Source organism: Solea senegalensis, linkage group LG7, assembly GCF_019176455.1.
Source record: "Solea senegalensis isolate Sse05_10M linkage group LG7, IFAPA_SoseM_1, whole genome shotgun sequence".
Lineage (NCBI taxonomy): Eukaryota > Metazoa > Chordata > Actinopteri > Pleuronectiformes > Soleidae > Solea > Solea senegalensis.
This window is the reverse complement of record NC_058027.1, coordinates 6916907-6934880: the sequence shown is the minus strand read 5'-3', so window position 1 is coordinate 6934880 and position 17974 is coordinate 6916907. Positions and strand designations below refer to the sequence as shown.

The 17974-nt window shown below is 40.1% G+C and overlaps 2 protein-coding genes across 3 annotated transcripts; one reads left to right on the top strand and one right to left on the bottom strand.

Moving 5' to 3' along the window:
- Positions 1 to 1206: 1206 nt before the first annotated feature.
- Positions 1207 to 9987, bottom strand: grk1a (G protein-coupled receptor kinase 1 a). 2 transcript variants are annotated; one of them, XM_044030651.1, is made up of 8 exons: positions 9263 to 9987; positions 8851 to 8978; positions 8128 to 8285; positions 6005 to 6088; positions 4476 to 4600; positions 3399 to 3600; positions 1588 to 1674; positions 1468 to 1513 (listed from the first exon to the last, which is right to left on the bottom strand). In XM_044030651.1, exons 1-8 carry the CDS (start codon positions 9911 to 9913, stop codon positions 1500 to 1502), a joined length of 1449 nt encoding a protein of 482 aa, XP_043886586.1. In that variant the 5' UTR covers positions 9914 to 9987; the 3' UTR covers positions 1468 to 1499. The 2 variants fall into 2 exon arrangements, with proteins under 2 accessions (XP_043886585.1, XP_043886586.1); XM_044030650.1 differs by having other exon boundaries at positions 1207 to 1674.
- Positions 9988 to 13561: 3574 nt separating this feature from the next.
- On the top strand, positions 13562 to 17159 carry LOC122772736 (potassium-transporting ATPase subunit beta-like). The gene is made up of 7 exons (XM_044030971.1): positions 13562 to 13850; positions 15082 to 15210; positions 15797 to 15910; positions 15988 to 16193; positions 16323 to 16385; positions 16702 to 16794; positions 16906 to 17159. The coding sequence occupies exons 1-7, from the start codon at positions 13739 to 13741 to the stop codon at positions 17062 to 17064; spliced, it is 876 nt and encodes a 291-aa protein (XP_043886906.1). The 5' UTR covers positions 13562 to 13738; the 3' UTR covers positions 17065 to 17159.
- The last annotated feature ends 815 nt before the right edge of the window (positions 17160 to 17974 follow it).

Here is a 17974-nt window from a genome sequence, read left to right as displayed (position 1 = left end):
CTGAGGCCAGGTTCCAACCGTAAAGTGTAGTAAAAACCTAGTAAAACCTAGTAAAACCACAGCTAACGTCTCCCAGTACTGCCTTGAAGGTTTTTGTACATTCACAGACCTTATCCTGCTATTTCATATATTCATTTCAATTAAATTTCTATAGCACCAATTCATAACATACATTCATAACATAATTCATAACAAGTCACTTTACAAACTGACAGCTGCTGTGTTTAGAACATCAGGGAGACATTTCCTGATCCTCAAGGACTCTGCACTGGTTTCACACTGGTTTCACACTGGTTTCATGTCTCTGACATGTTCACATAAAGTATTCAAACATCACAATGTTCATTCAGGGCATGAAACTTCATTTTTATATATGGTTCTATTTTTTATTATTACTGATAATGTATCTTATGTTACATTTTTTCTGTTTTTCTGTATTTTAATATAATGTTACACTCATTTACTTATATTTATTGTATATTTCGCTGGTTCAAACTGAAGAGGAAATAAATAATAAAAGATGAAAAGACACAAGTGCTGTGTTTATTTACAAAATAATATTAAACAGGGAATATGAAGCAATCAGGAATGTGAAATATAACAAAAGCAGGAAAATGTCAGGCGCTTCAGTTGGTGTGGAGACACGCCTCAGATGAGAGAGAGAGAAAGCCTCACACTGCAGAAGACCTGCTCTATTAGATAGTGGCTCCACCCCATGATTAGGATCCACACCTGGTACACGTTAGGGAGAGGCAGAGAACAAGAGCAGCCAACAGAAAATATAGACAGGGAGAACTACACCACCCAGAGGTTGAAGAGGACATAACAATTAATTTCAATGTTATCACATAAATATCTGTACTGTTACACTATCCTATCCACTATTCTGTTAGCTGCCAATAAAGAAGAAACCAATAAAAATGAAAAATAATAATACGAATGAATGAAAAAGGAATATGAATATGTAAATAAATACAGAAATCAATCAGTCAATGAATACATTAATGAATAAATAAAATTACATAAATAGATAAAATATAAATAATAAAAAAGGATAATACAGAAGGAAACACAATAATAAATAAATACAGAAATTAATAATGCGGAAATAATCAATCCATAAATAAAAATGAACTGAAACATAAATACATGTCTATAATTAATGCATGTACTTATTTCTGTATTTATTATTTTATTTATTTCGGTATGTATGAATTAATTCATGTATTCTTTAATACATTTACTATTTTATGTATTCTAATTTGTTCCTGCATAATTGTGTAATTTTTTTATAAAATATTCCTTTTTGATAATCTACCACCTTCCTGAAAACTCATATAAAAGGTGGCGATGGAATGACAGAATTTAAATAAATAAACAATCATGACAGCATACAGGTGGAGGACTTTGGCAGCTGCTCCAGGGTTGATTCACGCCGCAGGTCACTGGGCAAAGCTCCATCTGGACCCCAGACTGTAAGTTCAGCATAGATGCCTGTCTCAATCATCTCCTCCTGCCACGAGATGGAGATGTTCCCTGAGGCAAACTCATCAAAAAACACATTGTCCTGCTCATCCAGCTGCACACCTTTAACAGTGGAGAAGGCCCCGACAGCATCAATGCCCTTGGCATGAACTATTTTAGAGTCCGGCACGAATGGTGGTGGAAGGATTCCTGAGGAGATGAGGAAAAACATCAGGCACTTTGGTCTAGTTTTCAGGTTTTTTTCTGATTTTCAGTTTGCCAATATGTTTGTCTGTGGTTTTGGATGTAGGTTATGATTCAAGGTACAAATTAAATGGAGGATTTTATATTTAAATGTAATTATAAAATTTTAAATCCACATCTGTTTCCTATTACTTCACATTTATGTCATGTATTAATGTGATTTATCAGTATTTTCCTGTATAAATACTGTATTAAACTATGTTGTAAAAACACTTTAGAGGAGCATCCTGATAATATAATGTCCTATAATGTGGCATTATATTATTAAATATTACAGTTAAAGCCTGTGAACTGAATGTAATATACTGTAATTTATTGTGAAATGTACAGTTTCTGTTAGTTACAATACAAGTACTAGTATTGTATAGACACTGTGGGAAAGTGAGCAGCCTTGGTTTTCTTTTATTCACACTTTTTGAGATTAATCACCATGGTATTGAAGGGTGTTGAACAATGTAAATGAAACAATGTAATGTAAATGAAACACCCTTTATGTTTTATATGTTTTGCTCAGTTAAAATAGGGAATAGAAGGAGAAAAACTCAAAATAGCACAATGACTATGAAACTCCAATGATACTGAAATGTGGTGCTGGGCTGACAAATAATCCACAGAGAGGGGCTGTTTTGGGGCACTCCTGTGAGGTTGAAGGCATGCTGAGGTTGGCCTGATAAACAGCTGCCTGGACAGTTGTAGTAGGTCTGCCACGGTTAAAAAGTGAGCAAACTTCTTCGTCAGAAAAACGGCATTGGGCAGGGGTATCAGGATGATTTTGGAACGTACACGCATTCGCCAGTGTGTTATTCATGTCCTCATTGTTTAATATTGCTGCAATGAGATTGCGAGCGGCCTGACTCATTGTCACTTTTTGCTGCAGCATCCACTCGTTACACACGATGGCCGAGGGGACTGCCGTGAAGTCTGACGTCAGTCAAGTTTCATTCCATATATTCAAGGTTTCATTCCATATATTCAGAGTTTCATTCAATATATTCAGAGCTTCATTCAACATATTCAGAGTTTTATTCCGTATATTCAGGATTCATTCAATATATTCAAAGTTTCATTCCATATATTATTTTATATTATCCCAGCTATTTTTATTTATATTAGGAGCCAGGTCAACTCTAACAAACTATACATGTTTTGAATTGTGATTTATTTTTTATATACTTTATGAATCCCCCTATAGGTAATTCTTTCTGCATTTAATCCATCTTCTACTAAAAGGAGCAGTGGGCAGCCACAATGAGCAATGGGGGGAAAAAAGCCAATGCAGCCCTTTTGTGACCTGGTGGGGACTTAAACTGGCAACCCTCTGGTTACAAGACAAGTTCCCTTTCCTCTTTCCACATCCCAGTGATGCTCAGTGAAGGCTACATAGGTTCTCTAACACACTTGAAAAGGAAACAACCCACAACCAATAAATGTTGCCAACTTTTACATACTGTATCTTTAAGAACATTTTCACAAGAAGATTAGATTAAATGTAATAGTGAGATAGTAGTAGTAGTGAGGATAAGGCTACTCTAAATCAAATATTTGCACAGTAGCAACATTATAATTTTTTAAAGTATAAAAGCAGTATTAAAAAAAACAAATGCAGAAGGTAAACTAACACAGACAAAAAACATCATCATACAAACTTTAAGTGTCATAGTGAGACTGACCTGCGTTCAGTTTCCGCCAGTTGATGCCGCTGAAGAAAGGATGCATCCTGAACTCATCACAGGATCCATTCTTGAATCTGAGCCTCTTGTCGACCTCTTTGCACAGGAGACCCTCGCAGATGGAGCGGGCGTTTTCACTGAACTTCTCTGGATACTTTACTATGTCGTTCAGGATCCGCTTCTTCAGCACCTTGTTCTCCACCTTCAAACAGATTAAAAACAGGGGAGTTAGGCTTGTCACTGGGACAGTGACAAGACCCAGACCCATTGCTCCCTGGGCGCAGATGAATGCTGCCAACTGCTCCCAGCTTATGTGTGTTCACTAAATTTAACAGAGGTCAAGTTCACTTTCACTCAGTGTGTGGAAATAAAACGACTTCTAATTCTAATTACTTCTAATAAATCCTTGAGATGGTAAATATCTTCATTGTCATTAACCCTTAGTGCTCAAGCGGCACCCATATATTTTGCCACGGGAATAATACACAACTCTTTATATGACATCCTGTGGGTGTGTTTATAGGTCTTTGTCTTCTTATAGTATGTGATATTGAGTCAAAGTTATGATTTGTTTTATATTGCATTTTTAGTAGTGATATGAACTAGCAATAATTGTGCGGAAGTCACAAAATAGACCATTTTCCTTTTCTTTTTGTTCATAAAAACGAGCCACGAGAACTTTGAACTGTGATGTATTTCCAAATTTCACAAATTCAATCCGATTTTAAACATTTTGACTACTTTTTGCTCTGGTGTGTTTATATAGTTGGTGAAAATGAAAGAACGTTTTCATCAGATTGCTTATGTTGTGCTGAAATCAAGGATATAAGAAACTTTATATTGCACATTCTTGTAACCTCTGTATCTACTGTACGTTTTAACATAGTAATGGAAAAAAAAGCAGCCAAAATGCTCAGTGTTCTAAGGGTTAAGATGAAAACACATATATCCATCTTTGCTGTACAATTCTTCAGTTGAATGCATGCATACAAAAAAGACCCACATGACAAGATGGACTGTTGGTAAAAGAGAAAACCCACAAGATTAGTGCACAAAATGAATAACATTCATATTTACCTTTTCTCCTCGAGTCCTAAATGGCCCATTCGCTGCCAGAAACTCATATAGAGTGACTCCAAGAGCAAAATAATCCACAGAGTGGTCATACTCTTCTCCTCTCAGCAGCTCTGGAGCCATGAAGCCTGCAGGTGAGAAGCAACATGTCAGGACCTTTAGGTTAAGCATGTATATGGAGCATGAAAAAAACTATATACTATTAGGGCATAATAGGGCCATTATGAAGCTCTGGAAGGGACAGGGTGAGATCACACAGGTATTTAAGATAATCCACGTCTGAGTTAGTATTGAAATGGAAAATAAATACAAACAGTGGAGCGTACACAACAACTTTCCAATAGTCTTTTTCCTTCCATGTCTTTTATATACCTTTGTAAATGTGTTGGACAGTGTTTACATTTTGAACTGCTAAACAGATCAACACACTATTTCTCTCAAACCCATACATCGATGCAGGCTCTATATCTTAGTTTTGAAATACATGTCCATTATCTAAGTATTTCTTGAGTATTTTATGTTGAATTTCAGGTAAATATTTTACTTGTAATTATGCTTCATTATACATACAAGATTTAAAGGAAGCACTCAACCAAGAAGATGTTAAAATAACCTTGTATTTGTACATTTGTGTTATTATACAGGATGTTATGACATTGCAAAATGACATTACAATATAATGTGTATGTGTATATATATACATATATACACGGTATTGCATGATGGATAAATATCTGCTGTTTTTTCTTAGCATTAGCGATAACTGCAGAGCGTTATTATTGTACTGCTCTCCAGCCCTTTTGAGAACAAACGACCTTCTGCTAGAGCCAAATATTTCAAATGTTGACATCAGTCCAGAACACATGCTGCCATTTTTCCTGCACCCAGTTCTTATGTTTTTTGCATATGAGTCACTTGGCCATGTTTCCACATCAAAGGTTTGGCTTTTTGGTTGCAATTCTTCCATGAAGACCACTTCTGGCCAGACTTCTCTGGACAGTAGGTGGTGTATCATGGGTCCCACAGGTTTCTGCCATTCATGAGGTGGACATCTTCTGACCTCGAAGGGAACTAAACATGATGTGTCTTTTACCTGCCACCACTGCGTCTACGGTCCTCAATGTCGCCTGTTTCTTTGTGCTTCTTCAAAAGAGCTGGAATGTCACATGTTGAAAACCCAGTATGCTCTGAAATCTTTGCAGAGGATAGACTTTGTTGATGTTGTAGAGCTACCGTGTGTCTTGTTTATGTCTTGCCATGGTGTCTGTTCTGTGACATGAAACTGTCCTCCACAACCTCACCTTGACTGTTCCTCACCCAGTTTTAAGCATCTTGCACAGCTGTTTCAGCTAATGACAGTGCTTCAACCTACATATGAAAATGATGATCATTAGCACCTGTTTGCTATAATTGGACTTACCAAATATTTATTTGATTCAGCTCACATTGCATTTTGTAAAATAATTTAAAAAACAAACAATTAGAATTTATATTTGTGAAAGGATTATTAAGCATTTCTTTCTATTCTGTACCTGGAGTTCCAGCATAGCCCTTGATCTTGAATTGATTGTCTGCAAGTTCTACAGCCAGACCAAGGTCAGAGATGCGGACGTTACCTGTGAGAACAAACACCAGAGCAATGTCAAGAGCTGTGCACGTCATAGATACCAATGTTGACTGAACACTACATCACATAAACCTGCAATGATACGATAACTCAACGATGTCCTTGTGTTATATGCAATTCATGGTGTGTGCTGTAAGTGGCGCGGAGTGTTTACACACACCAGTGTGTGTGTGTGTGTGTGTCTGTTGACCTCTAGATACTCAGAGGTAGTTTTAAAGTCAAGGTCAGGACTACATTGGAATTGTAATGAAATAAATATGATACATCCGGATATGTCCTCTCTTACATCATGTCTGCAAGGTAAATAAGAACTTGGGTCAGGACCAGAAACCAACTGGTAGTCACTTCACTCACAGGAAGCCTGGAGATTCGCAATTTGACCCAGATCCATTGTGCAAAAGTAAATTCACAGATATCGGGCCACACGGCAGGCACTGCCACTGTTACCTCACAGAAAGAAGGTCCAGTTTCCACCCATGGTCCAAAAACATGCAGAGGTTAATTGAACAGTCTAAATTGACCGTGAGAGTTCGAGTGAATGGTTGTTCGTCTGTGCTGCGTTGGCCCTGCAATGAACTGGCGTCCAGGGTGATGCCAGTTCATTGATCTATGTCAACTGGGATTTGCTCCAGCTCCCTATGACCCTCATGTGGAGGGCATGGTAAAGCCCTCTGCCAGGCTTGCATTTCGAGTGAGAACAGTACCTTTACTTGGTAGGCAGGTTGTTGGCTGTGCCCAATGGCTGCATCAGCGAGATACTGTACATAGTGTGACATTGTACTGGTGCATAACAATGAGTACCGACATCGAATGCGACACAACAAACAATGTAACATACACTGCCTGGCCAAAAATAAAGTCACCACCTGGATTTAACTAAGCAAATAGGTAAGGGGTTGCTGCAATTGGTCAGGTCTAGGTTCAGCAACATTATGTGCCCAAAGAATGAGGTCAGCTGACTACCTGAATATAATGAATGACCAGATTATTCCATCAATGCATTTTTTTCTTCCCTGATGACATGGGCATATTCCAAGATGACAATGCCAGGATTCATCAGGCTCAAATTGTGAAAGAGTGGTTCAGGGAGCATGAGACATCATTTTCACACATGGATTGGCCACCACAGAGTCCAGAGCTTAACCCCATTGAGAATCTTTGGGATGTGCTGGAGAAGGCTTTGCACAGTAGCCCGACTCTCCCATCATCAATACAAGAAAAATGAACGCAACACTGGACGGAAATAAAACTTGTGACATTGCAGTAGCTTATGGAAACAATGCCACAGTGAATGAGTGCCGTAATCAAAGCTAAAGGCGGTCCAAAGATGTGACCCTTTTTTTAGGTTTTTTTCTGCTTTGGGGCTGTTTCACCAAGACATCAAGCTCTATATGAGAATAGACTGCTGCTGTTGAGCAAACACACCGGTCGCAAGTGAGTGATGCTTTTCCTACAACCCTACACCACAGCCCGCCCACTGAGAGGATCGCAGAGTCACTTTAAAATCGCGACTGTTCAGTGTCCTGGCTCCCAAATGGTGGAACGAGCTCCCCATCGACATTTGGACAGCAGAAAGACTCCACATCTTCCGCCACCGACTAAAAACACTTCTCTTTTGACTCTACCTCGACTAATGTTGAAATGCACTTATTGTAAGTCGCTTTGGATAAAAGCGTCTGCTAAATGACATGTAATTTAATGTAATGTAATTTAACTGTTCCACTCGGTGGAAAGATGCCAAATGAAAAATGAACTGAAATCACCTGTAACCAGATTGACATCCTTTCTGGTATGAGATGGCCACCATAGTTCCCTGCCACACTTAGGAAAGGGACTGGTGAGCAGAGGAGACCTCTATTTGCTATAATCTGCAGTCTCACCATTAGTTGTCAAGTCGTACACACTGGACCTTTAACTCTTAAAATCCTACAAAAGCATTACTTTCCTTTTAATGTAAAAATAGGCTGCATCTATAGAGTAACATTACATACACAACAAGGATCATAGACAACATCTTTTGCTCCTGACCTTGATTATCTAGCAGCACATTCTCTGGTTTCAGGTCTCTGTAGATGATCCTCTTCTGGTGCAGGTGCTCCAGACCTTGGATGATCTGAGCTGCATAGTAGCAGGAGCGTGGCTCTTCAAACCCTGGGTTGTCCTCATCCACATTATAGATGTGATACCTGTTTGCGTGAGGATTGTATAGAAACACTTATGGATACACATATTTGGAAATACACATACTTGTCTTAATCTAAAAAGATAAATGCAGTATATCTATGTATTATTCTTTGTACTGCTAAATACCATCAGTGACAGACAGTTAAAATGGCATTCATATATGATATAACATTCAACAGCTGAAACCAGGACCAATATTTAAATTGCAGTATATTTAAATTCCTGGAGTATATAAAAGAACTGATTAATGATTTTGGGGTTGTGTGTAAACTCCCTCTATAGCTAAGTGATAAGAGCACTGCTCCTTCAAAGCCAGGGTCTTAGACTCCAACCCCCATGGCCCAAACTTGATGGCAGGTTTGCTACCCATTGCTTCTGCAGTGTTTGCTATTGTGAAATAACGATGGATTAAACATAGAGGTCAAATTAACTATCAATAATTAGTGTGTGTGCAAATAAAACTATTTCTAAGAAGAGAGGCTAAAAAATGCGTATAAAATACATTTTGAAACACAGCTGGTGGAAATCAGGTTATGTTATGTTAAGTGATTGTGAATGAGATCTCACCTCAGGTCTCCTCCATTCATGATGGTCATTATCAGACACAGTTCTGTTTTTGATTGGAAAGCATACGCCAAAGAGACAATAAACCTGCTGTGAACCCGAGCCAGGATCCTCTTCTCCACTATCGCCCCCTACAGAACAGCCAGGGACAGTTCAGTATGACATGATATTTACAGAACAGCACTCAAGGCTCATACTCACACGCATACAGTAATGACCAGTGTAGATTGTGTACATTGTTAAAAAGGCCTCACACTAGGGTTTTCAAATCTGACTTGTAGACAAAAAAGTGTTCAGATCATCAAAGTGGCTATTCTGAAGGTTCCAAAACCAGGAGAACCCAAAACTCTCCTGATGTTTACAGCTAGATCCACAATCTATAATTTAAATCCTCTTCTAGTAAGAAAGCATTTACCTCATAGCCTCTTCTCTTTTTCAGTCTCTTCTTGTTGAGCTTTTTGCAGGCATACATTTTGCCTGTGGCCTTCATCTGACAGGCAGACACTTCCCCAAATCCTCCTTTCCCCAACACATGGAAATCTAAGAACCAATCCTCTCCCATTGGCTGCATCTCCAGCCACTTCCACTGCAGGAATCTTTTCAGGTACATACTCTCCAGGAAAAAAGTGTACGGCGCTTCCTTAAGAAAGTCCATCACATTGTCCATGATTTCCGTGAAAAGATCATCCCGAGCATTTTGGTGTTGCTCTTTGACTTTTGCAATGTCATTTTCCGACAGGAAGGAGCAAAAATACTTGGCATCAGACTCCATGTACCGGGATAAGATCTCACTTGCTTTGTTCACACGATCCTCATCCTCTGCCATGTTGTACTCCTTGATATCCCTCCAGAGATGGCAGGGAGGTTTATACTCATTGTTGGAGTCGAGGAACTCCTGGAAGAGACGTTCGCCGATTGGCTGTTCCACACAAACCATCTGGAATCCCAGGTCTAAAGTCTCACGCAGACCCTCACACACTGTGATATCAGGCAGCTTCAACAGAGAGCTGTACGTCTTGTCCCGAATGGACCCAGAGTTGACTGTTGTCAGGCCACCAATATCCATGGTGACAAAGGGAAAAGTAGATGACAATAGCAAATGGCAAAACTCAGTGTTTCCTCAATGAAGCTTTCACTAAAGCCAAGACACATGCGACACACATGCTGATCTACCTGACTCATCACCTCTCCACGTGGGGACTTATCCACTCTGAAAGGGTTAGTAATGTAATGCTTTATCCTGTGCTGACCCATGTGCCTGCTGCTGAATTCAAATGAGAAGAATGAATGAAAGCCGTAACGGCTGTGCAATAAAATCTATAGGTTTGTAGCATTAGAATAAGCCTTTTATATGCACTTCAGCCATATAAAAAATTTAACCAGCAGGGACCTACCACTACCAGCCAGTTCCTCCGCCAGAAAAGAGAGGAAGTCTGTGTAATTCTTTCTTTGGAAGAGACTGTGAGACTGTGTCTTTATTTGTGAAGCCCAAACCTTGTGAAGTATGATGTCACAATACACTCCACATTTGTCATTGTGTTGCATTGTGTTGTCTTAGGCTCTGACACAATAGAAAGTTGACCTTAATTTAACCATGACACAAAATATCTGACCCCAGCATGAACATCACATTTGTTCAAGGCAGCTCACACTTGATGTTCATTTTACACAATGACTTAGACATTGTTTGTCAGTGTTTTTGAGCATGGAGTTTCAGTAGCTCAGTTGTAGAGTCTTTTTTTTTTATTATTCAAATTGAAGGTTGTGGGTTTAATTCCCGGCTCTGCTAATCATCATGCTGATGTGTCCTTGAGCAAGGCACTTAACCCCATGTTGCTCCTCCATGTGGAGGATTAACTGGTGGACAATGAATGTAAATAATTTATTTTTAACTGTTGATGTGGTTAGGGTTGCAAATATTAATCACTGTTGTGGGAATTGTGGCATTTATGATGTTTTTTCACATCAGGTGCTTTATTTTTTACTGTTCTGCCTATGGTTGTCTACAAACCAAATAGATTTGCCAAATTATCCAGCGGCACAATGTCTCCTTCCATTGCCATGCTGACGACACACAGATATACAGTATACGGCTCGCGATCAGCGGCGCTGTCCCTGCACTCCACTTTAAAAGACTCCTGTTAAATATAGAGGTTTCCCTTGTAATTGTTGGAGAATAACCCACGTTATTATGATTGTTAAGAAGTTTTAAGTGATCTACAGTTCGGCGCTGTTCGGCTTGATTTCTGTGTGGGAGGTCTCTTCCTGTGACGGAACTCAGCGGCCGGCAGTCTGACCAATCATCGCATAGTACCTGCTTTAAAGCACGCTTGGAACCTCGTCTGAGCAGGTACTAAAAATAATACCTGGTACCAGGTACTAGGTTAGTGTAAACTACTTAAACTGTGCTGTGGCGAGGCGAGTAGAGCCGGTCCATAACGTTCTCCATCTAAACAACTCCAAATCGAATATAATACTGTTTAACCCACCAAACACCATCAGTCTTGGTCCGTTATCCAGTAACATTAAGCCCACTGCCAGAAACCTCGGTATCATCTTTGACTGAGACTTCACCTTCACCCCTCACATCAACAGTCCTGCTTCCTCCACATCAGAACCATCTCAAAAATCTAAAATATTCTATCACAGCCTGACCTAGAGAAAGTAGTCCAGGGGTGGTCGTGGGTGCACTCCTGAGCGCTCGATTCCTGCCCACCCCCTGGCCGTGTGGGGACTGGCGGTCTGGGTGGGGGCAGCAGTGGTGGCCATGAGGCGTCGCTGGACGTGGGGGATCGGGTCCCCTGCGCTCGGTCTGGGGGGTGTCCGGGAGGCATGGTTGTGGCTCATCATGACGCACCTCCCTGAAGGTACGGTGGTGGGCGGCAGTCTGCCTACCCGGCGGGGGTCGTCGGCGGGAGCAGATGCTCCTGGATGTTGGGGGACCCCTCTCCGGGGCACCGCGGGGTTGGGCGCGGCGGGTCCTTGGACCATTGGCCCTGCCTCTACCTGGGGGGTCTGGACCGGCTCGGGAGTCTGCCTCTCTTCTGTCTCTGGGGGCCCCCTTGGCTGGTGGCCCTACGTGGACCTCCGCCTGTCCCTCCCTGGGCTGGGGGGCGTGCGGTCGGCTTCTGGGGGGCGGTGGGGGTGACGGTGGTGGGTATCTGGCCGTGCCTCCCTGGTGGGCGGTCTGGGGGGGCTCTGCTCCCCCCGTGGTGGGCTGGCCCTGCCCTTGGGCGCTGGCGGGCTCTGGGTGCGGAGGCCCTGGGCCTCTGCGGCCTGCCTGGGTGTGGGGTGGTTCGGCCTCTGTCCGTGGTCTTGTCGCCGCCGGCCCCCTCGGGTCGACCCTGGGTGGGGGGGGCTTTCCCCCCGCATTCCTCCGACGGGCCCCCTGCGGGGCGGATGCGTTGCTATCCTGGGAGTGGTGGATGTGGGCCTCTCCTGCCCGGTACGACTACTGGGCGCCTTAGGCGCCTGGATGATTTTCGGGCCGTCGCTGGGGACGGACCGGACATTGGCACGGTCCCCCACCCCAATTCCAATCATACCTAATGACAACTCCTGCACATATACACTGATATACACGATCACACACACACACACACTAACACGCTAAGATAAATTAAATTTAACTGATATAACTGTTGTAAGCCCGGACATACTCTCTTGATGTGGTCATTAACAATTACTATATAAACTGTACCTGAAAGTATGTTCTGTATACGCTAAATAATTTCAACTGTTCAATGTTATTAACCTGTTACTAACACACTAATGTCACCCTTAAGTTGCCTAGGTTCTGTCTTATCAGGTATGTTCTGTCTACTTTATATCATCTCAATTTAATGGTACTAACCCATGTATTATACTGTTGTCCACCTTGCTCTCCCTCTCTCTCACTCTCGATCTCCTTCTCTCTTCTTTTTTCTCCCTCTCTCTCTCGCTCTCTCTCTCTCTCTCTCACTCCCCCTCCCTTCCTCCTCTCCGCTCACTCCCCATCCCCTTGTCAGTCCACTCCCTGTCCCCCTGTCCGGTCCGGCTGCCCGCAACACATAATCATAAAACAAATAAATAAAAATACTGCAGTTATGAGTATCCCAGACTCGTCCTGCACATATCAAATCTGTCCGACACCAAAAGGCATGCAGTCAATCATATTACATGCCCTGGGTACTAGACAGGACAGGTTAAAAAAAAAAGTAGTCCACGCCCTCATATTCTCCCGCTTTGGAACAGCCGCTGCCCGCGGAAATAAGGCTTGCTAAATCAGTGTCATCTTTTAAATCACTTCTTAAAACTAATTTTTATAGACTTGCCTTTATGTGATGCTGTCTTTGTTATCCTTTTATCACATTGCTCACATCTTTTCTTATCTTTTGTTTTATTTCAAAGTTAACTTTTGACTTTTTGACTTTAGACTTTTCCTCTTCATTCCACCCTGTGTTGTGTTTAATGTTGTATTTGATTTTTAAATGTTATTTTCCTGTTATTGTAAAGCACTTTGTGCTGCAATCCTTGTATGAAGGGTGCTATACAAATAAATTGTATTATATTACATATAAGGTAAGGGGGAGGTTTCTCGACAGAATGAAGGACATCATTGGTACGGATGGAAGTTGACCTCACCTCAATTTCACTACCCTCTGCATTTCTGCTTTATCATGGCCTTATAAATAGTAAGTAAGTGATAACACACACATCACTCTGGGGGTGAATTTTAACATTTACTGTGGTAGAGAATGAGGGAGGCGAGAAAACGTACAGCAAAAATCTGAAAGGGCTTCAAAGTCTTTGTGGAGGGATAATAGAGTGGTTTAAACAGAAGAAAACCAGAGAGTTTTATAAGGGAAAGGAAAATCTATTGTGAATCCTGGTCAGCAGCACAGAGCTCGTCATGGCCACTTTAAAGGAGAAAAGGACCTGTGGGCAGCGATGTGAAGACTTTGGCCGTTTCGTCTGGAACTCAGATGATGGGACATGTATGGGGAGGACACCTGAGAAATGGGGTAAGAATAACATTATTGGTCACTCTTGTATCATTACATCTCCTTTTTTTTCTTCTTCCGGCTTTTCTCCTTAGGGGTCACCACAGCAGATCATCTACCTCCATCTTGTCTTCTCCCTTGTGTCCTTTCTGTTACACCAACTGTCCTTGTGTCCTCCACAACATCCGTGAACCTTCTCTTTTGTCTTCCTCTTTTCCTCCATCTTCAACATCATTTGTCCAATATAATCACTATCCCTCCTCTGCACATTACCAAACCATCTCAATCCTGTCCATCCTGGTCACTCCCAACAAAAACCTCAGCATCTTCATTGGGAGTGACTGGATGGTTGTCTAACATTACATAAATGGAGGCAGGAAGGAAGAAATTAAAAATAAATTGAAAATCAGAAGATTCAAAATGTAAAGGTAGCTTATATTAGTTTTAGTTACATGTACTTTATTGTGGTTTATTATTTATAAAGCCTGTATGTGGAAGGACCATTGAAATGCTGAAGCTTAAGCTCAGGCTGAATGGATATACAAAACCCATGTGTCCTAATGAAGTCAATTCTACTCAAGAGATGCATTTAAAACAGTTCTTGAAACACGTTAACTATTTTGGCTGCTTTTTCTATTACTATGTTTAAACATACATACAGAGGCTATAAGAATGTGCTATATAGAGTGTCTTATGTCCTTTTTTTCCCCCAGCACAATCTAGACAATCTGATGAAAAAAAATAAAATCCACCAACTTTATAAACACACCAGAACAAAAAGTACTTAAAATGTATTGGATTGACTTTGTTCATTTTTATGAACAAAAAGAGAAGAAAAACAATCATTGCTACTTTATATCACGACTAAAAATGCAATATAAAATGAATCATAACTTTGACTCAACAGCACATAAGAAGATTTTTTAAAGCCTGAATTTGTGACCTATAAACACATAAAGTACCTTCATTGAGTACATTCTCACCACAGGGTGTACTTCACAGGTGACTTTTTTCTGTCCTTTAAAATCACCCCAGTGTGCAGGGTAGTGATAAGCTCGGTGTCATGAGATAAGCTTTGGTTTGGTTTTGTTTGATCTTACAGTCTGATTAAAGTGACCTCACATACAAATAGAGAACACCTCGACCTTTGTCACCACACTCAAATCTTCACCTTTACTGCCTTAATAAGTTTTTTTTGACTAACATGACATCACAAGGTTTGTGTCAACGTGTGTGTCCGTGTCCTTCACAGTCTACATCAGCCTGTACTATGTGGCCTTCTATGTGGTAATGACGTCCCTCTTTTCTCTGGCCATCTATGTGCTCATGTATACATTGGATCCATACAGGCCAGACTACCAAGACCGGCTAAAATCACCAGGTAAAGCAACAACAATAATTTCAATCAATAAAAACCTCCTTTTATATATTTATTTTTTATTAATTTACTTAGTCTCAGTTTCTCTCTTGTTGTTCCTCTGTGATCGTATTCTTTGTTTTTGCTTTGTTTTAGTTTGTTTGCAATATTGAATCATATGTTCCATTTTGTTTTGTATAATAGAAAGAAATATTTGTAATATTTCTTCAGAATATTGATAGCAATTTATTCCAATAAATATATTTATGCCATGTGTGCATTACATGAAAAAATGACTATGATAATAACACTATTATTATTATTATTATTATTAATAATAATAATAATAATAATAATAATAATAATGATAATAATAACAATAATAACATCTTATAAAAAATACCCATATGATCAGAGGACAAAAGGGCATGTGCTGTGCTTGTTTTCCCATATTCATTTATTGAAACAGAATGAATAGTCGTCCCCTGTTGACTATTCAATAAAGCCTTAATTCCTCATTCAATTAAGAACTCAAATGTCTAGCACAGCTCTTAACAATAGCCTAAAACGAGCAGTGATAATGATATGAAAATTCCATTCACTTGTACAGGAGTGATGGTGTGGCCAGACACTTATGGAGAAGAGGACATTGAAATATTCTACAACACATCAGACAAGGCCAGCTGGATGAAGATGTCCAACATCCTTCACAAGTTCCTCATTCGTTAGTTTTTATGCTGGAACATAATCTAAAAATGTAACAACATTTCAAAGCAGTTAATTGTTTTCTCTCTCCACCAGCCTACAATGACACACATCAGCATGGATGTAACAACTTCAACTGCACTCAGGGAATGTACTTCATCCAGAACAGCTTCTCTGGCCCTGACCACACAAAGTGGGCCTGTCCCTTCATGCAAAGCATGCTGGGAAACTGCTCAGGACTTGGGGACCCAACCTTTGGCTACAACAGCACTATGCCTTGTGTCATCATTAAGATGAACAGAGTATGTTTAAGTTCCTTTAAAAGCACTTTGGGGAAACATTTGAACATCAGAATAAAACAGGGAAATAGATGCCATTAAATAACCAGGATTACATTTAAATATACAGTATGTTGTGATTCATCTCTGCAGATCATTGACTTTTTACCATCTAATCACAGTGACCGTCCTCCATATGTCAACTGCACCATACTGGTGAGCAACAGCAGCATGTATCTGAGGTTTACATGTGTGTTTTATGTTGAAGGGTCAATTTGACAGTTCCTACATTATGAATGAAAGAAATCATAATAATTAGAGGAGAGACTGAAACAAGAGGAGTTTTAGTCCTACTATAGGCCAAGCACCAAATCCTACACTTCCCATAATGTATTGTTTCATCAGTAATTCTCTGCCTTGCTAAAGCTTAATTTGTAGCCTCCAATATTTTAACGTGTGACAGGAAAACAATATTCTAGTGTCTAAGTGCCCCTTTGAAATATTTATAAAATGTATTTTGTCTTTGTTAAAGGATGGAAAAGACAATGTGGACAAAATTGAGTACTTCCCTGACAGAGGAATTATGGATATGTCTTACTTTCCTTATTATGGAAAACAAGCACAGGTAAGACATGACCCAATAGCAAACATTTGGTTTGCACTATGCTTATTATTTATTAAGTCACAGAAAAAATAAGTAAATGAGTAAAACCGTCTCCTCCCACCCTCTCCTCAGCCTACTTATGTCAACCCTCTGGTGGCTGTTCGCTTCAGCCTGGTCAGAGAGAAACAAGCCAAGATCCAGTGCCAAGTTGTGTCCGACAAGATCAGCTACCAAAACGTCCATGACCCCTACGAGGGCAAGGTCATCTTCTACCTCAAAGCAGTGAAATGAAAAAAGAGAGAGACATCCTCTGATCATGTCATGTGTCAAAGGAAGAGCATACATCCAACCTTAACCCACATACTGTATATGGGCCCAAATAAATCTGCGTGCTGTTTTTACACATATGATTTTCTCTGACTTGCAGTGATTCCTGAATGTCTGTGTATACAGCCTTTTAAGACATTAATTAAACAGTAAATTCAAAGTCTGAAATGTAAATGTATGTTCCTGAGATTAATTGTGCCCAACAAGACCATGACAAACACTGTACGTCTAAATGAAACAATAAAGTTTGTTTCATGAATTGTGTAAATGTACAATAATTATGCACAAGCATGATCTCAGAAAGATAAAGCAGTGTGTCTCGAAGCATCTACTACAGTCAGTGGAGTGCTGGACTCTCACTAAGAAGATGACGACGGTGGTGATCGAGTTTCTAAATCTGCTGACTGCACAGTTAGTAGATGATCAGCTTACAGAGCGCACACACACACACACACACACACTACAGATGGGAAGTATATACATATATATGTACATATACATACATATATATGTATATACATACATATATGTTTATACACATACATATGTATATATGTATGTACATATACATGTACATGTATGTACATATACATGTACATGTATGTACATATATATATATATATACATATAATCATGAAAAGGTGATTATCAGAGGACCTGATCGGTTGGAAACAAAAAAAATATGAGGATCAAGAGCATAAAGAGCTTTGAAAACCAGTACAATTATTTTAAAATGGACTCGAAAGTAGCCAGTGCAGGGACTCCGATATGGGTGTTATGTGTGCCATCAACATTCATGCAGCAGCATTAAAATTGTAACAACCTATGAAGTGCCATTGGGAGAAGGCATCACGTTTAAGCATCACAAGCCAAA